This window comes from Apostichopus japonicus, chromosome 12 (genome assembly GCF_037975245.1).
Source record: "Apostichopus japonicus isolate 1M-3 chromosome 12, ASM3797524v1, whole genome shotgun sequence".
In the NCBI taxonomy this organism is placed as follows: Eukaryota; Metazoa; Echinodermata; class Holothuroidea; order Aspidochirotida; family Stichopodidae; genus Apostichopus; species Apostichopus japonicus.
The window spans coordinates 13,427,364-13,444,236 of NC_092572.1; the positions used below are offsets into that span (position 1 = coordinate 13,427,364).

Consider the following 16,873-nt stretch of genomic DNA (forward strand, 5'->3'; position numbering starts at 1 on the left):
GAGTAATGAGTCTCTAAAGATTTTGTCTATCAACAGAGTGAGTGACATGAGTAAGAAAAATCAATTGAAATTTTATTTGATCAATTAATAATTCACAAAATAAATTATAATTCCAAACTAATGGGGGAGATTTTGTCCGTAGAGAAGTATTTTAAATGATTCAGTTACCTACTAGGTACATTCGTCCTGGCCTAGTGTTCTATGGCAGTAGAACGAGTCAATAGTTGGTTGTGGTACGCATGGAAATATCCCTCTGTTTACAAAGAAGGGCTAAAATGTATTTCGGCCTGGTTTGCGGTCGGAATATACGAGTTGATTTAGCTATTATTGCAGCTGCTTCTACTGTATTACAGCGTGAAGTTAACTCACATAAATTGCTAATATAAGGTAGGAGTAATAGGGGTGCAGCCCCATCACCACCACAATTAGGACGTATTTTAGGTAATAATTTAAGGAAATCAGTATTTTAGAAAGCTTTTTTAGGGTCGCAAGTGTAAAAGGTGTTGGGGTGTTATATATATATATATATATATATATATATATAAATATCGTAACTAAAAGTATAATATAGGCATACTGGTATTAATTCTTATCTTTATTCATATCTTAACCTGTTTTTAATTACGATTACTTTTAGTCGTAAGCTTACTTTGAAAGGAAGTAAGAAAAAGGTATACATACAGAGAGAGAGGAATGCCTCACATCCAAGAAAATTTTATATTACGGTGGCTTGGAAAATTGATTACAAATCTATCGAATTGAATTATACTTTGTTAATTTTTTTTTAGTGGTGATTGGTTTGTATACATTAGAGAATTGTGAAAAGAAATAATACATATTCATATCTTAACCTGTTTTTATTGACGATTATTTTTAGTTGTAAGCGTACTTTAAAAAGAAATAATAAGAAACATATCAACATAGAGAGAGAGAGAGAGAGAGAGAGAGAGAGAGAGAGGAAGAAAGAGAAAGAAATGCCTCTTTATCCAAAAGATTTTATATTACGGTGGCTGGGAAAATTGATTACAATTCTTTCGAATTGAATTATACTTTGTCACATTTGTTTAGTGGTGATCGGTTCGTATAAGTAAGAGAATTGTGAAAAGAAACAATACATATTCATATCTTAACCTGTTTTTATTGACGATTAATTTTAGTTTTAAGTTTACATTAAAAAGAAATAATACGAAAACTATATACATAGAGAGAGAGGAGTGCCGCATATCCAAGAAGATTTTATATTACGGTGGTTGGAAAATTGATTACAATTATGTCGAATTGAGTTATACTTTATAACATTTGTTTAGTGGTGATTGGTTTGTATACATTAGAGAATTGTGAAAAGAAATAATACATATTCATATCTTAACCTGTTTTTATTGACGATAATTTTTAGTTGTAAGGTTACATTAAAAAGAAATAATACGAAAACTATATACATAGAGAGAGAGAAGCGCCGCATATCCAAGAAGATTTTATTTTACGGTGGCTGGGAAAATTGACAAGAAAACAGCAACAAACACACATTATTTGCATTTGTTTTACTTTCTTTTGTTTTAATTGATAAAATAAATGTTCCCACCCCTCGATGACTTCCCAACACCGTTAGCATTTACAATGTCCTCAGTCTTCCTCCTCCTCCTCTTGCCACCGTATATGTATACATTGAATGAGACATGGTTAATAGGTTCGCTTATCCGAGTACATAGTGCCTCGTTAAGTCAAGTTGATCGTTGACGTCCGGATTTCGCCAAAACCAAGAAAATATGTTATCAATACTCAAACCTCGACTTGTGTGCGGCAGAAAAAATATAGCGTACTGCTCAAACACGGTAGAATAAGGCCAATGTAAAGTCTTCTCGTAATGCTGCTGATGGGTACAGTTTCGATTCATAAATGTTTGTTGTCGATAGATGGTGGTAAACCATCCCCCCTCTCTTTTCGTTCGTTCGAAATAAAGGTAGATACCATGATAGTGAAATATTGGCAATATATGTCCAGTACGTAAACTCAAATCAAATAGAGTCATGGATCTTACCTTTTTTCTGGTACAGATTATCTTACTTCCGAAAAGCGTCCAAAGCTACAATCGATCTTTATCTGACTTAGTACCATAACACTGTATTGACTACCTGTAAATTTACGAAGAGTAAAATGTTTATATTCTAACCCAGCTTTTACTGTAATTAGTATAATGTTCATGTTTGCTTTTTGAAAACCTCGGTTTACCATTTTATCCAAAATAAAATCATAGTATTTTTGTATTTAACCGCAGAGTCTCATGTAAATTTACAGTAGTTATTCAGCTACATCAACACCCGGGTATATGTGTGGTACTGAATTTGCAGTTCGCACAAAGAAGACGCCGCGTTTCGTCAACTTTAGCGGTAAGTTTGATTTGTTTCCTTCCCCCACCGACCTAACTTATCCTTTGAAATATTACCATTTGGGATATAGAGCTCTTTATTGAATTATAAGTGCAACCTATGATTATTTTTAAAATTTAAACAGAGCCAGGTATATTTTCAACACGTTAGTTCGTCATCCACGGTGTTTGCTTAGTGTTAGCCTAGCGTTATAGTTAGACTTGTTACGTTCCGTGGTAGGCTGTAAGGTACGGTTTTAAAGTTAATGCCTATAGATTATGTCGTTGGTTGTACTGAACGTACTCAAGGATAATGGTCACTTTTACTTTGGAGGCATAAGTACTGATTTGGATCCAACATATATTTCTACATATTTATCTTACTTACATAACCATTGTTCATATAAAGTGGAACGGTTCCAGTTTTGAAGTGAAGCTTGCAACTCTCATAGTTTAGTTACTCATGACCGTTGTTTGGTCCTCTTGTTTGGCTTTATAGTTTTGTTTGAATGAATTTTATTCTTATAAAAAATCTGTAATTCTACAGTAAAAAATAATGGCAACAAGTTTCCCACATATTTTATGAATTATTTTAGGGAAGTCTGTAAAAATACCTTTAATATGTTATTGTACAGACTGACCAAAAACTAAATAAGATATTGTGTGAAACTTGTTGCCAGTTCTTTCCCTTGTAAACTTACAAAGATTTTGATTTACAGATAGTGAACACTTCTCTAAAAGTTTTCACCAGATAACAACATACATATCTTCAATATCCATTTACTTTGCAAACTCGTCATTCATAAATCTTGTCGGAGGGTACAATCGGATGAACATTTGGTATTGATACATTATACTTTTACTAGCATTATCACAGTCTATATACAGTCATCTCTGTATAGTACAGTAACACCTGTGATGAATTTTGCGGCTAGACACTCAGGCTACACCATAACCTTGCTTGTCCCCTTGCTTGACAGATTTCGAATAGTGAATTTCTCTCCAGACTGGTTTAAAATATTCACTTTGTCTAACACGTTAGTGTCTTTCAAGCATCGTCCTCTGCGGAAGATCCACCCTAATACGAAAATAAAAAGTAACATAACAAAATTTCAATACAATATTTGTTTACATTATTGACAAATTATAAATAAATATTATTTAAATACATATAACAGTAAGAGTAAGTTTTATACGCTTTGTAAAAATAATTTTCAATTTGGTGAAAAATGTGGATATCAGTTAAATCGTAATTATATTGCAGCTTTCTAATTTGTTGGTGAAACTCCATTCGCATTCTTTTAAGAACGTCGATTACAAAACGCTTAATTTTTAAAGGAGTAAACGTTTATTTACCAACTGATCTATCCTTCCTAACTATATGTCGATCACATCTTATGTTTCGTATATTTCACTTTGTTCATAATCGTCATGCTGAAATTCTCTTTTTATTTTTTCGTGATAACTCCTTCAAGTTTAATCCATTAAACATGGGATTTTCGATGAGTTGGAATTTAAATAAGAACGTATTGCGACTGTTTTCATGATCAATTCCCTAACATTTAGTATTTGATGGAAGCCCATATTATAATACTTACTTGAGTTTTGTTAGAAATAACGTATCCATTTTCCTCTTTTTAAATCCAATACTTCTTCAATTTCAGAATCGGAATTGATTTTCAGCACTGTTAACATAATATATACAACAGCTTAATTCGTCGGCGATATGATTAGCAGTACGAAATGCATCTTCTAAAGAGACATTCCCGACTTAAACCGGTTAGCCGGGGATGAAGATACCTTCTTATATTATTACTCTCTGCCCCCCTCCGCCTTCCCCAACTCATGCCCGTACAGTTTCTTTTAGTGATTTCTGTTCTAATAAAATAATTTTCCAAAACTTAAACTACTCGGGGTTTTAAAACATTAAATATGTATATCTATATATATACTTAGTTTGTGGTTATTGAAGCGCTTCAATAACCACAAACTAAGTATCCGCAATAATAAACCAGGTTTCCCTGTTGCCAAACATTTTAATCTCCCCAGTCACAACTTATCTGACCTCAAATTTGTCATTCTATACGGTTTCTTCAAAACCGCTCATGAAAGAAACAACCGGGAACTAAAAACCATCTTACGCCTGAACACACACAACAATGGGCTCAACAGGGATCTCTCTTTTATGAGCATACATGCTAAGCTAAATACCAATACGGTCTAGTTTCTACCATTTCATTAGTAAAACTGAAGAAGAGCCGTGTAAACGCTCGAAATATTTTGTTACCTATTTAACGTTCTAAGTAATAAAGTTGGAAATGAAAGCATCATTTTTTTCCATTTTTTCTTGTGGATATATATATATATATTCTTATATATATACTCATTCTTTTACGAAAGATACATTCTCACCTTCAACGTTAATGCTTTTATTCAATGCTTGAATTTTTTCTAGTGTTTCTATGTTATTTGGAAAACTACAATTTTGGAATCTGCAAGAAGAAGAAGAATTTGAAGCAGAATCATGTAGAACAATACCAAAAGAGAAATTACATTTGATGCAAAGTGTTTGTATTCCTAGTATTGGTGAATAATTGTTACACAGCAAGAACGATACAAAAAATCCCTGGCACAAAGTGATCTTAGCGTTTAAATCCTAAACTTAATATTTTCAAAACACAAAACACAAAACATTTCTATTTTATTTCCATTTGCTGCCGTATGGACAGTTTCGCATTAACGTTTACACTTTTCATTGTTCTTATATGTATTTCTAAATTGTGTTTACTAATTTGTTACAACTTTTAAGACAAATAGCTATAATACTCCGTACCCGAGAGTTTCAATGGCATGATCATTTGCCATTCGAATAAGGGCTATCAAAGTGTCGTCACTGCCAATGGACATTTCAACAAATAAGACCTGCTTCATCTTTGGGAGAGTAATTTGTTTTGTAAATTCATCTAGAACCATCTTCGAATGAGTGTGACCATCTGAATATCTAAAAGACATACACTCTACAGAAACCTGTGTGAAAGTAAGAAATATATTTTAAAAATGTAAGTTACATCAAACTAAGTGATATCGATATTGAACTGCTACTATCTTCAATATATGACTGTAACGGGTATTCAATGGAATGAACATCAACAACAAGTTTGATAACGTGATAATAAGACTTGTTTATATGCCCTAATTAGCACAATAAAAAATAAACTTACCTTATTTGCATTACAGCTCTCGCAGAAAGCTATCGCCGCCTTCTTGTGATACCTTCTTTCCAATTTATTTATGGTAATATTGCGACTTTTTGTTAAAGTTTCGTTAATGACTTTAAATGATGCCTTTTTTGCTTTATCCGAGGCTTCGTAATAGCAGTCCACTAATACATCCCACAGTCCTTTATTTGCCAGAAATTCTAGGACAGATCTCGCTTTATCGCCACTTGTTCCACATACAAACTGTAATACTCTTCCAATTCTATTGCTTTCTGGTGCATTTTTGATTAGCATTTCGAAAGCAAACCTCAACCTGTCAAGAGAACTGCTCGTAACATATTGAGCAATGATTAATTCCTGAATATACGGATGATAAAACTCAACACTACTTTGCGACGAATACGCTAAGTTACTAACGTCTCTTTTTGAATGATTTCTCTGCAATAATCCAATTGCTAGGGCTATATTCATTTCAGCAGCACTTAATGTGCCTTCTAACTGACTTGACTGCAAACATGAATTAAGCTCGTCATTATTTAAAGAAATCATGCCTAAACGTTTTTCAATAGATTCAATTGTTTTCTCTTCTACTGTGTTGTTAGGTTTCTGTAAATATCTCTTAATTAAGCATGCTTTGGCGGCATTAACCAGTGATGAAAGTGAATTAATATCAATGTTCAATTCCTTCGGTCCTGTGCATATTGCCTCTGAAGCTATTATATGAACGAACATCGTCATAAGAAGTGGACATTTACTGAACTGTTGAAATAACTCTATATCTTCCAAATGCATTTTTACAGCCGCTTTGTATGTAGCAACGTCTGGTTCCATATTATTTGGGTCTCTGTTTGATGGTAATTTATCATTGTTTTCTCGGTTCTTTGAATGTGCAGTTGCGTTATTTTTACCAAAATCTTCAGATTTGGCAACTTGGGCTGAAGACAAATAAAACTTACATACATTTTCAACATAGTTTTCCAGCTGTTGCGTCGTGAGTGCTCGCATATGAATTTCCGTAAACGGTGAAGAAAAGTGAGCGTTATAATTATCAAGTTCCCGAGAAGTAACCCAGAGCTGCATATCAGGATAACCATCTAAATTCGAATTATGTAAAAGTTGTTTTATTTGAATATCACCAGGAGTCAGAACGTTGTGTTTCTTCATTTCTTGAGTGTTTGGTGCAATTTCATCAAATCCATCAATGACAATGCGACATTTCCTATTCGTTAGTATATATGCTAAATCTTTTACCCTAAGGATCTGTTGAACATCAGCTGGTAGTTTGGAATACAAAGCCTCTGCTATCCCTTTATTTATGTCAATACCTTTAGCGTGCAAGAAAAACAAAAGTCTCTCGCTCTTAGATTCTTTCGATTTTTCGGACCACTTCCACGCTAAATACTGCTGCAGCGTTGACTTCCCATGACCGAGTGCGGCAATGAATATGATTCTTTTCATGGTATCTTGAACACCAGATTCAAGAAAGTCAGTACTCGAGACACTGCGACTGTCTTCTGGCGTGATAACATCGAAAGATGAAGCAGTATAAACATGTTTTATATGTATTTCTCTTCCCCATGGTAAAGGCTTGATGAAGCTAAGTGTGTTGTATTCGTCTGTGAGATACTTTATTAAACGATGTGTCATTTCCTCTAGGTATAAATATGAAAGAAGGAAGAAATAGATAGAAGAGTTTTGTTTGATGTAATCAAGAGTTCATCGGTGTGTTTACAGCAATCGAATCAAATAATATTAGTATAGTGCACTAAATTTCAGTACTGAGAATTCAACGTAAGTTGTCTATTCAATTTCTTATATCGTATAAAACAACATTATTTTGTTGTGTGAGCGAAGATTATCCTTAAGTAATGGTTAACATGATGCAGTCCTTCATATGGAATAACAAATCTGATAATACCTTTAGCGATTCCCGTAATATCTCCTTTCTCTTCTTCATTCAAAAGTGGCACTGTGGTCTAACAATCATCATTAAAACAAAACAAAACAAAACAATATATATATATATATATATATATATATATATATTTATATATATATATATATATATATATATATATATTTATATATATATATATATATATATATCAATTTCGTTATATAATAAATTGAATATGCAATAAAAGTATTATAACCACATGGTTAATTTTAAAATCAAGAACAATCAATTAACAGGACTGCAGTGGCGTTGCCAATATAATGTAATCGGCGCACATTGCATAGATAACATGTAAACGACCTTGTAATCAATAAAGAGTATAACGTGTTAACACAATACAATTCTCACACTTGGTGATGACTTCCATACTTTCCTTCTTCTAGTTTAGCGGTATTATAGCTGATGACTTAAGATCACATAAAATAATGAGGAAATAATATTACACATAAATTTTTGATACAAATATAATTATCGTTCATCAAATTTGAATTCTAACAAATTACTATATGTTATAAAACCACAATACAGACATGCCCGATTCGTTTTAGACAAAGGCACTTTTCACAATATAACTTACCAGTGCAACTTCTACGTTATTATTATTTCTTCGATTAGTGTTATCTGCAGAGAAAATTTAATAGACATTGTTTAGCTTAAGCTAAACATGGTTATCGCGAATTAAACCAGACTGTTCTAATCGTTTCACCTTTCAATTATATTTAAAAGTCATGTTATCTCCACTGTCTATTGTATGTAAGGTTTTTCTTATATTTGTTTATAATTTTTCACAAAATGCCGATTTCTACCGGTTTTCTAATTCATCATATTTTGTTCATTCGTGTACTGATTTGAGCGATGATGCTTTAAATATGAGAGGTTGAACTGAAACCCTGTATTCTTAGGAATGCTCTTTGGAGTATATTATTCTCTTTAGAATTATTGATTGCACCGTTATGATCAGTATTTGAACGTCGATCTCATGCAGCAATGCGATTTCTCGGTTCTCTAATGATTGATCAGCCGATTCACACAGAGATTACAGTAACTATTGTAAATTTTCAAGTTTTGTACCACAGTAAATACTGGATCGTGCTGACAAATTTGATAAATTTGTAACATGTGCTATTAAGTTTACAGTTAGAACTGAGGATATTTATAATTCCAAATCCCAAAACAACTGGATTTGTTGGAATTACACATATCCTTAGTTCTTACTATAATCCTAATAGCACACGCTACCGATTTATAGCACGAACTAAGTTTTACTGTGGTACAAAACTGTAAGTTCTACAGTAGTAAATGTGTTATATATGTGTACCGGGTGATAAGGCATTTGCTGGAATTGAGAAAAGCTGACAAGATTTGTTTTGGTATACAGTTATTAGCTTTGCTTTTCTGAGATATTGTCTCTGATTATAGCCTAGTGTAGTTTAATTATCTAAGAGTTAGTTAGTTCATATATGTTCACTTGTGATCTTAGTGTACTAGTTTATATTTATAGTGTCATTTAATATCAATACATCGAACGCGCACTTGATATATTTAAATATAAATATACTGCAATATCGTTTTAGTCCCACTTCGTTTTTCGGGCAACCGATTTCTCAGATAAGTTTGGTATCAAGTGATAGCAACTAATAGTTGACATAACCATACAATACCTGTTGTACTTAGCGGATGGCTTGAACGTATGAGATGACAGTATATGAAGTTCATATTAGTCATGAAAAGACGTACATAATGCTAAAGGCAGTCCAAATGAAAATGACAGTTCCTTCATGCTATCATAAAAATATTAGTTTCAGTATGATATTTAGAACATCTATGTGACACTGTAGCTTTCTATGTCACCTACATGAAGAAAATATACCACTTGAAAATCAGAATCAAATACTTACGATTCCTCTTAATAGCAAAGTAGATACAGACAAAGGTACAGAGAACTATTAGTAAAAGTGCGATCATCAAGGCAAAAAGCCAGTGATCTTCAAAAAAAGTGGGCACACTGTGTTCCAACGACAACGTAGGTGTTGCTGACACAAAGCAACGATCTGCATGAACGAAAATAATTTGTGACATATATTTAAGTGAATATTAAGAGCTACTTTCATCACATTCCCTTAACATGTATAACCAGCTTACAAGAACTCCATACGATATTTTTTCGCCTTAAAATGTGTATTATATGTATATCTTTATTATTTTATTACATTTCATTAATTACTCTTTTACAAAAATGTTCATTTCTAATATTGCACGTTTATTTGATGTTTGTTATATAAAACAAGCAGCATTTTAATGAACGGAATGACAAAAAAAAGTTGTTCATGTTCACGAAATCTGTATCAATGAACTATTCAGTCAACTATTACGTGTAAGAAATGTAATACTGGTAACGAAGACGTTGTGCAAATTTTATCACCATTAAACTATTTGGTACACAAATATTATGATAGGTTTAAGCTTAAAGCGTTAACGCTTCACTTCGTCATTTAAACGAGCTCCCATTACATTATTTTACTTTGACTAGTAATAGTATATCAATATTTCGAATATTTCGAATGCATCTGGGAGGCATTATTTTGCCTCACCCAAAGTCCCCTTGCTACTAGTATATAACAAGTCTTACCAGAAGTAAGTTCCAGAAAGCTATCACTGACGCTGAAGTCATTCTCCCCTATGACCGTGCAACGTAGTCTGATAGCTGTATCACAATTCGGTATAAGGACTACTATCATAGCTAGGCTGTCCCACGTATCACTGGAGCTATCATATGTGATATCTTCTTTTTTAAATAGAACAGTATGATTTACTGCTGTTTCAAGTAATAAGCTAAGTTTAACTAGTGGACGAGTGTTGTTGATGATGCAAGTGACGTTATGGATCTTATTTGGAGCAGTAACACACTGACAAGACGAGCACTTTGAAACAGCCGGGCAACTTTGATGAGGCTGGACTGTAGGCGAAAGGAAGTAAAATTATTGTCCGTTAGTATAATCGTTACTCAAATTTTTAGCAATGGAAATAATATGTATTGTTACGATCATAAGAAAATACTATCTGCTGATGACTTTTTCTAACATATCTGATACATGTGAAAAAGTCCGTTTATTTCCAATTCAACAAACTTACTAGCAAAGAAACAAAAATGGTAGTATTGATTTTACCATTTCACTTCAGCCCCCACTTCATCTCCTACTAGAAAACAAAATTGACTAAAATATGTGCACGTATTTATACTTCTAACGCAAACGAAGATGACATCATATGACGACACAATGAAACACTGTGGAAACTATCTGGCTTCTCTAAAGTAATTGTAACTGAAAACTAAAAGGTCATCATACTCACTGGCAGCATCTAACTGTACTATTTCTTCTACAAAGACAGCATCTGAGTAAATGCAAAGAATGGAGTAACGACCATAGTCTTCATACTTCACGTCGTAAATTATCAAGGCTCCTTTGTCGGTAATGTCGTAATGTCCCTCTTCCCATGTAGGTACTGTCCTTTTTCCACCAACTATCTTCACAATGGGAATTGAAGAGGACGTCTTGTCTTTGTACCAGTATACTTCATCGAAATTGTCCAACTTGCAATCCATTGACACATTTTTACCAATAAGAGCGTAATTCCTTCTACTGCAATGAATTGTGTTACCTAAGGATAAAATATACAAATATGGAGTAGATTACAGCTAAACTGAGAGATGAATGTTGCATATCAAGGAAGAGGGGGCGTTGTGGTCAAGTGGTTAAGGCAGTGGACTTGTGATCTAAGGATAACAGGTTCGAGCCCTGGCCAGATCATTGCGTTGTGTCCTTGGGCAAGGCACTTTATCTCCATTGCCTCTCTTCACCCAGGTGAATAAATGGGGACATTCGAGGTGACTTGTAAATAGAGTTGCGTGCTGGTTATGGACTATTGTTGCTTCTGCAAGTAACTCACCCAAAAATGTCAAACAAATATTGGTTCTACGAACTTTTCCTCAAACTGCAAGCTACTTAACACATATTGTTTAACACAAATATTATGCACCCTATGGGAAGTCCCCCAGGGGACACGTGGCTGTGGTGCACTGTGGTGCCCCAGGAGAGATTGTTTGAATTGTGCACACTTTGGTGTGTAGGTGTGACAAGTTACCAATGACCAGGGTTAAGTACAGCGCGGCGAGACTTTATTGTAAGTTGCGCTATATAAGAACTGTGAATTACTATATTATTATATCGAAACATGATCGCAACAGTCTCGGAAATGGAAGTAATGTATTTTTCGAAAGGACCTTTCTAAATTAATCTTCGTATTTTTTATCAATAATAAATAAAAGGAGTAAGGTCCACTCAGTTGAATATATCTTCACGAATTTCTGAAAAATGGTTATGGACTATTGTTGCTTCTGCAAGTAACTCACCCAAAAATGTCAAACAAATATTGGTTCTACGAACTTTTCCTCAAACTGCAAGCTACTTAACACATATTGTTTAACACAAATATTAACTATTCTCATTACTTTATCTCATTAGGCTGCATTGTATTTTATTGTAATTATGTGTCATTTTTTTTATCTTGCTCTGCTAAATTTTATGTCCTATCCATTGCTGGTCGTGCAAGATGCGCAATGTTAACAAGATCGTAGGCTCGCCCTGATTCTTCCATGAAAAGCTCGTTCTCTGAACCTCACTTAGCCAAGTCTCTGAATTGTACTATTTCGAATAAGGCTATCATGCAAGACTTCATGGTATGCCTGATATCAAATAAAACATTACCGTATGGAATTTGTGCTACTCTTCCGTCAAAGTCAGCCGTGGACAGGGCTTGACATTGGCTTGCACACGCTAGAATTGGTGCTGAAATACATTTGCACTTATTAAAATGTCATCGTATTTGTTCAATAAATTGTTAAGTGCACTAAAGCTGCCCAATATATGAAACGTTCAACAAGGAGGCTGGTCGTTGACATTACGTTGCCACTATCCGGATTGTATGTTACATTCACAGATTCGTAGCAAATCGTCAGTCAGTGTTTTTCCCAGTAAGTTTCTGTATGTGCTTTTGAAGACAGTTTGTTCGTTTATTGTCGCAGTAGTTACTTCCTTTAGGTCTAAACCAACAGTGTAAATATGGTTTATCTTTAGTTGAAATACGACCCATTCAATGCGGAAAATGGAAACCAAATCTAACACCGATGTTTGTTATTTTCTAGGTCTACATACTTCGTTATTTTGCCACAAAACCACTTGACTAGATAATCAATTAAAGGGTGTTTCCTTTGAAATATTTTCTTTGTTGCAGTATGCTCGGAATTGATTGCAATAAAAAGCTGATATCAAGTCTACCACAGCACAACCCGAGTTAATTGTTTACAATAATGATATAAATGAATTGTTTAGTACGCTAAGTATGAAGTCATATACTTGACCGCAGAAAACAGGCAAATGACAAGCAAAGAAATGTTTACTATATGAGCAGCCATTTTATCTCCGCGAAACTTGGTTGTAACAGCAACGAAACTGAAAGACATTAACGGAATATCATAACCAACCTGCCGAAGAAATGTAGGCAAACATTGACACAAATTATTTCATAAACAAAATTGCCAATATTGTTGTAGCTTTCAACTTCGTAGTCATTAATCTTCGTAAAATTTACCAGTCGTAAAGAGATGAGATGTTATTCCACTGTTAGTACTGTGATTTTACGATAAGGCGGAGAGTCGGTGTACTTCAACCTTGTTTCAACGATGTTATCTGTAATAATTGTATTCATAACTAGATGCACTTTGAGCGTGCTAAATTAACCTTTTTTCAATATTGATGGAATGATTTGTTTGGTTGGGAGCCAATATACGTTTGAGGGTCACTCAAGGCATTTTACAAATATATGCCATATCGTTACATTATATAGGGTTGCTAGTTTCCTCGTTGCCTTAATTTTCCCGACAAAAATGCACTTTATATAGAGAAAATGATATGTTAACTGTCATTTTGTGATCTGGGATGGACTAGTACATTACACCTAAACTTAGGCTTTTTATATCAGTATTTCCTTATATTTGATTAGGTTTTTCTGTGTTTTTAAAGCACCCCTGTATACAATACCGCGGTACGATTGGTATATGCGTAAACAAAAAAATGGTTTGCAGTACCTCTAACTGGAAACAAAGTAAACGGGTAGATAAGGTTGAGGTTACAGAAGTAATTACTCCTTATCAACGTTAACGGGTGTAATCACCCACAGAGAACCAAACAGATAGTCCATATAATATATATAAATATATATATATATATATATATATATATATATATATATATATATATATATATATATATATATATATATATATATATATATATATATATATATATATTTATATATATATATATACATATATATATATATATATATGTGTGTGTGTGTATATATATATATATATGTGTGTGTGTGTATATATATATATATATACATATATATATATATATATATATAGTTGCTATAACGTGAAACTTTAATGGTCTTGCTACAGCTTCAATAATGTACAAACTTCTTTACTAAACGTTACTAAATCCTTAGTAACAAATATTTCTATTATGCAACAGTTTCAAATAGGTTTGTTGAATATGGGGCAATTCCGAACATGCTCAACGCCGTGTTTGTCACTGCCCCAGACTGTCGGGTAAACACGACACGAACACCACTCACAATTAGGTTTGTAGCATAACTTAGTACTGGTATAAATATATATCCCCTGGAACATACCACACAAAGATTATTCCATTGTCAACCCACAGCAATTATACTAGTTAATTATCTTTTTTTTTTTTGAAGTTATAAGCTGAAATGATAAGTTGTGTAACATTCTTCCACCTCCTTATAGAAATATATAAACTTGAAATTGTTGTGAGTTGAAAAATCAATAACAGTGAAAGCAACTCCCAGCCTCCACCAAAATTCGAACCCGAAACTCCCGCTTTATATGCGGACACCCTAACCATTAGGCTATGGACGCTAATTATGTTCAGAGGTTCGAACCCGGGAAGGAAGGTCGTAATTCCATTTTAGGCGTTTGTCACCTGTATCGAACAATACTAGTTCTGTTTTGGTGACATAATTGCCTTACTCTAGAGATCAAATATCATGCTAATGAACTCGAAATTATTTGTGATTCCTAACGTCGGATCTCGAATGAGATACTTTGGAAATACTTTGCTAATGAAATGGAGGTTAACGAAAGAGTGATTAACGTTATGCATACAATGCCATGGATTAACCTATCGCTTTTCCCTTACATGAAACTGAAATTAAAAGGAATTCGCATGATCTGTCTCAATACGGAGCTTTTCAGGTGACAAGTAGTTACTAAGACCGCTCGCTCGTTCTCTCTATTAATATATGGTTATAAATAAATAAATATATATATATATATATATATATATATATATATATATATATATATATTTCTAACCATTACCAAATTCACGTGCAAATACAAAATATTAGTAACATGCCTAAATATTCCAGCATTGAGACATTAATAATTCCAGATCTGATATCTTAGTACTATCTTATTATCTAGGCATATTAAAATATTGAAATGCAAGCTATTTATACATTAAGCATTAAATTAACGCCATAATGATATCTAAATATATCTATATCAAGTAATTAAATTAGACTGTACTTAAATATCAAGATGAAAGATCGTTTAAATATGTATACATTTGATACATTGATACATCAAAAGAAAAGTTATTAGTGCGTTGATCAATGATCGTTAACATGCACTTAGAATGTCACCTCAAAAACTCCGTAGCAGTCTTTAAACTCATCTGAATGATGTGCTATGTGACTTTACATTGCTACAATATCACCATTAACACTCGAATGGTAAAAGTGGATATTATGTATTTAAAACGTGTGTTATTATTAATGGCTGTCAGCCTAGCTTTTTCAGGTATGTATAGTTTGTTTTCCTATGTTTATGTGAACGAATATATGACAGTACATTAATGTAAATATTGCAATTCCATTTTTAAAATAATTATTTTCTATTAACAAACAGGCTTCCCAAACGGAAAATTTCAGCAATGTTTGTGGAATACAAGTTTTAGCAAGAATGTTTCTTTGGTACCTTGCCGAGTATCTAACGACAATGATTTGTGCCTGGTGTGTCCCATGTATATTTCTGTGTCCAGCGATGTAATTTGGAGACGGCACGACGAAAGGATTTTTCTGAATGAACATCGATTGGTTGATGATAACATTTTGCGGGATGTGTGTCACCCTACATTTTCCTCCCTTTTCATCCCAACTGTTACCTTCCATAACGCAAACGAGACGTACCAATGTAAAAGTCAGAATGGAACTACCGTGACGTTTATACTGAGAGTTATAGGTAGGTACCGATATAACGTGACATGCTTATATTCCTATTTAATACAAAATCAATCCGCTATAAAATAACTTGAGAACAGTATTGTCAGTCCCAAATATTGATATCTCTAAGGCCAAATTCATACTTAACTTGATATATTACAGACACAATTTAATTCATGCAATAAATTTTTGTTCCTTCAATTTAGTCCATCCTACACTTTCGATTTCAAAACAGTCAGCCGGGTCGTTTTGTTCAGAAATAATGAAGAGACTGGAATGCATTGCAAATGAAGTTTTGCAGCCAGTGACGATGAAGTGGACAGTGAACAACCATGAGATTTCAAGTAAAACATTTTATGAGATTTCGAATCAAACAGTTACATGGACGAAGACATTCAACATCCTTAGGGAAACTGACGTTGTTAAATGCAAAGTGTCTGGACCGTATATCACTCAGGTCACAACGTCATTCAACTGCTCTCGAAACGATGAAGAGCTAGGTAGGTCAATTTGATTAAATTCCTAACATTCAGGTAATCATTTATCAAACTGACGAAGTCGATAATTTGATCATTCTTATTATTCCGTGACACGCTGAGTTGAGAGACGAAGTGTCCTAAACATATCCAGGTAAACAGTTCTGTTCAATATTAATAAGCAATAATGTAATGATGTAGTTTATGTTTCATGTGACGTTTGATGCGTAAATACATTTATATGTATATAGGTGTGTGTGTGTTCGTGGGCCCGTATGCGTGCGTATGTGAGTGTACGCAGCACAAGCCTTGACAGCGGTAGACTCGGCCCTGATATTTTGATGAGAAAAGTCTCGGCTATCTTCGTACCATAAACTAAATCGAAAGCGAAAGGTAAGTAAGAACGAGTTCATTGAGACTGCAATGTCAAGTGCAAACGTTAGTATCATTTACATAAAATATCAAATTCACCATGAAAAGAAAA

At 33.6% G+C, this 16,873-nt stretch overlaps 1 protein-coding gene and 1 pseudogene across 1 annotated transcript; one reads left to right on the forward strand and one right to left on the reverse strand.

Moving 5' to 3' along the window:
• Positions 1–558: 558 nt before the first annotated feature.
• Positions 559–11,202, reverse strand: LOC139977476 (uncharacterized). The gene is made up of 10 exons (XM_071986827.1): positions 10,892–11,202; positions 10,170–10,496; positions 9,439–9,591; positions 8,118–8,161; positions 7,502–7,559; positions 5,587–7,235; positions 5,199–5,392; positions 4,778–4,857; positions 3,964–4,050; positions 559–3,443 (listed from the first exon to the last, which is right to left on the reverse strand). The coding sequence occupies exons 1-9, from the start codon at positions 11,142–11,144 to the stop codon at positions 3,974–3,976; spliced, it is 2,835 nt and encodes a 944-aa protein (XP_071842928.1). The 5' UTR covers positions 11,145–11,202; the 3' UTR covers positions 559–3,443; positions 3,964–3,973.
• A 4,206-nt stretch (positions 11,203–15,408) lies between these two features.
• LOC139976849 (uncharacterized) overlaps positions 15,409–16,873 on the forward strand; it is a 40,886-nt pseudogene continuing 39,421 nt past the window's right edge.

Coding starts and splice junctions, on each gene's coding strand:
- LOC139977476 (XM_071986827.1), bottom strand. CDS start 11,144: ATGGATTGCAAGTTGGACAATTTCGATGAAGTATACTGGTACAAAGAC. Junction 7,560..8,117: donor ATAACGTAGAAGTTGCACTG/GTAAGTTATATT, acceptor GATGATTGTTAG/ACCACAGTGCCACTTTTGAA. Junction 5,393..5,586: donor AGAGCTGTAATGCAAATAAG/GTAAGTTTATTT, acceptor ACTTTCACACAG/GTTTCTGTAGAGTGTATGTC.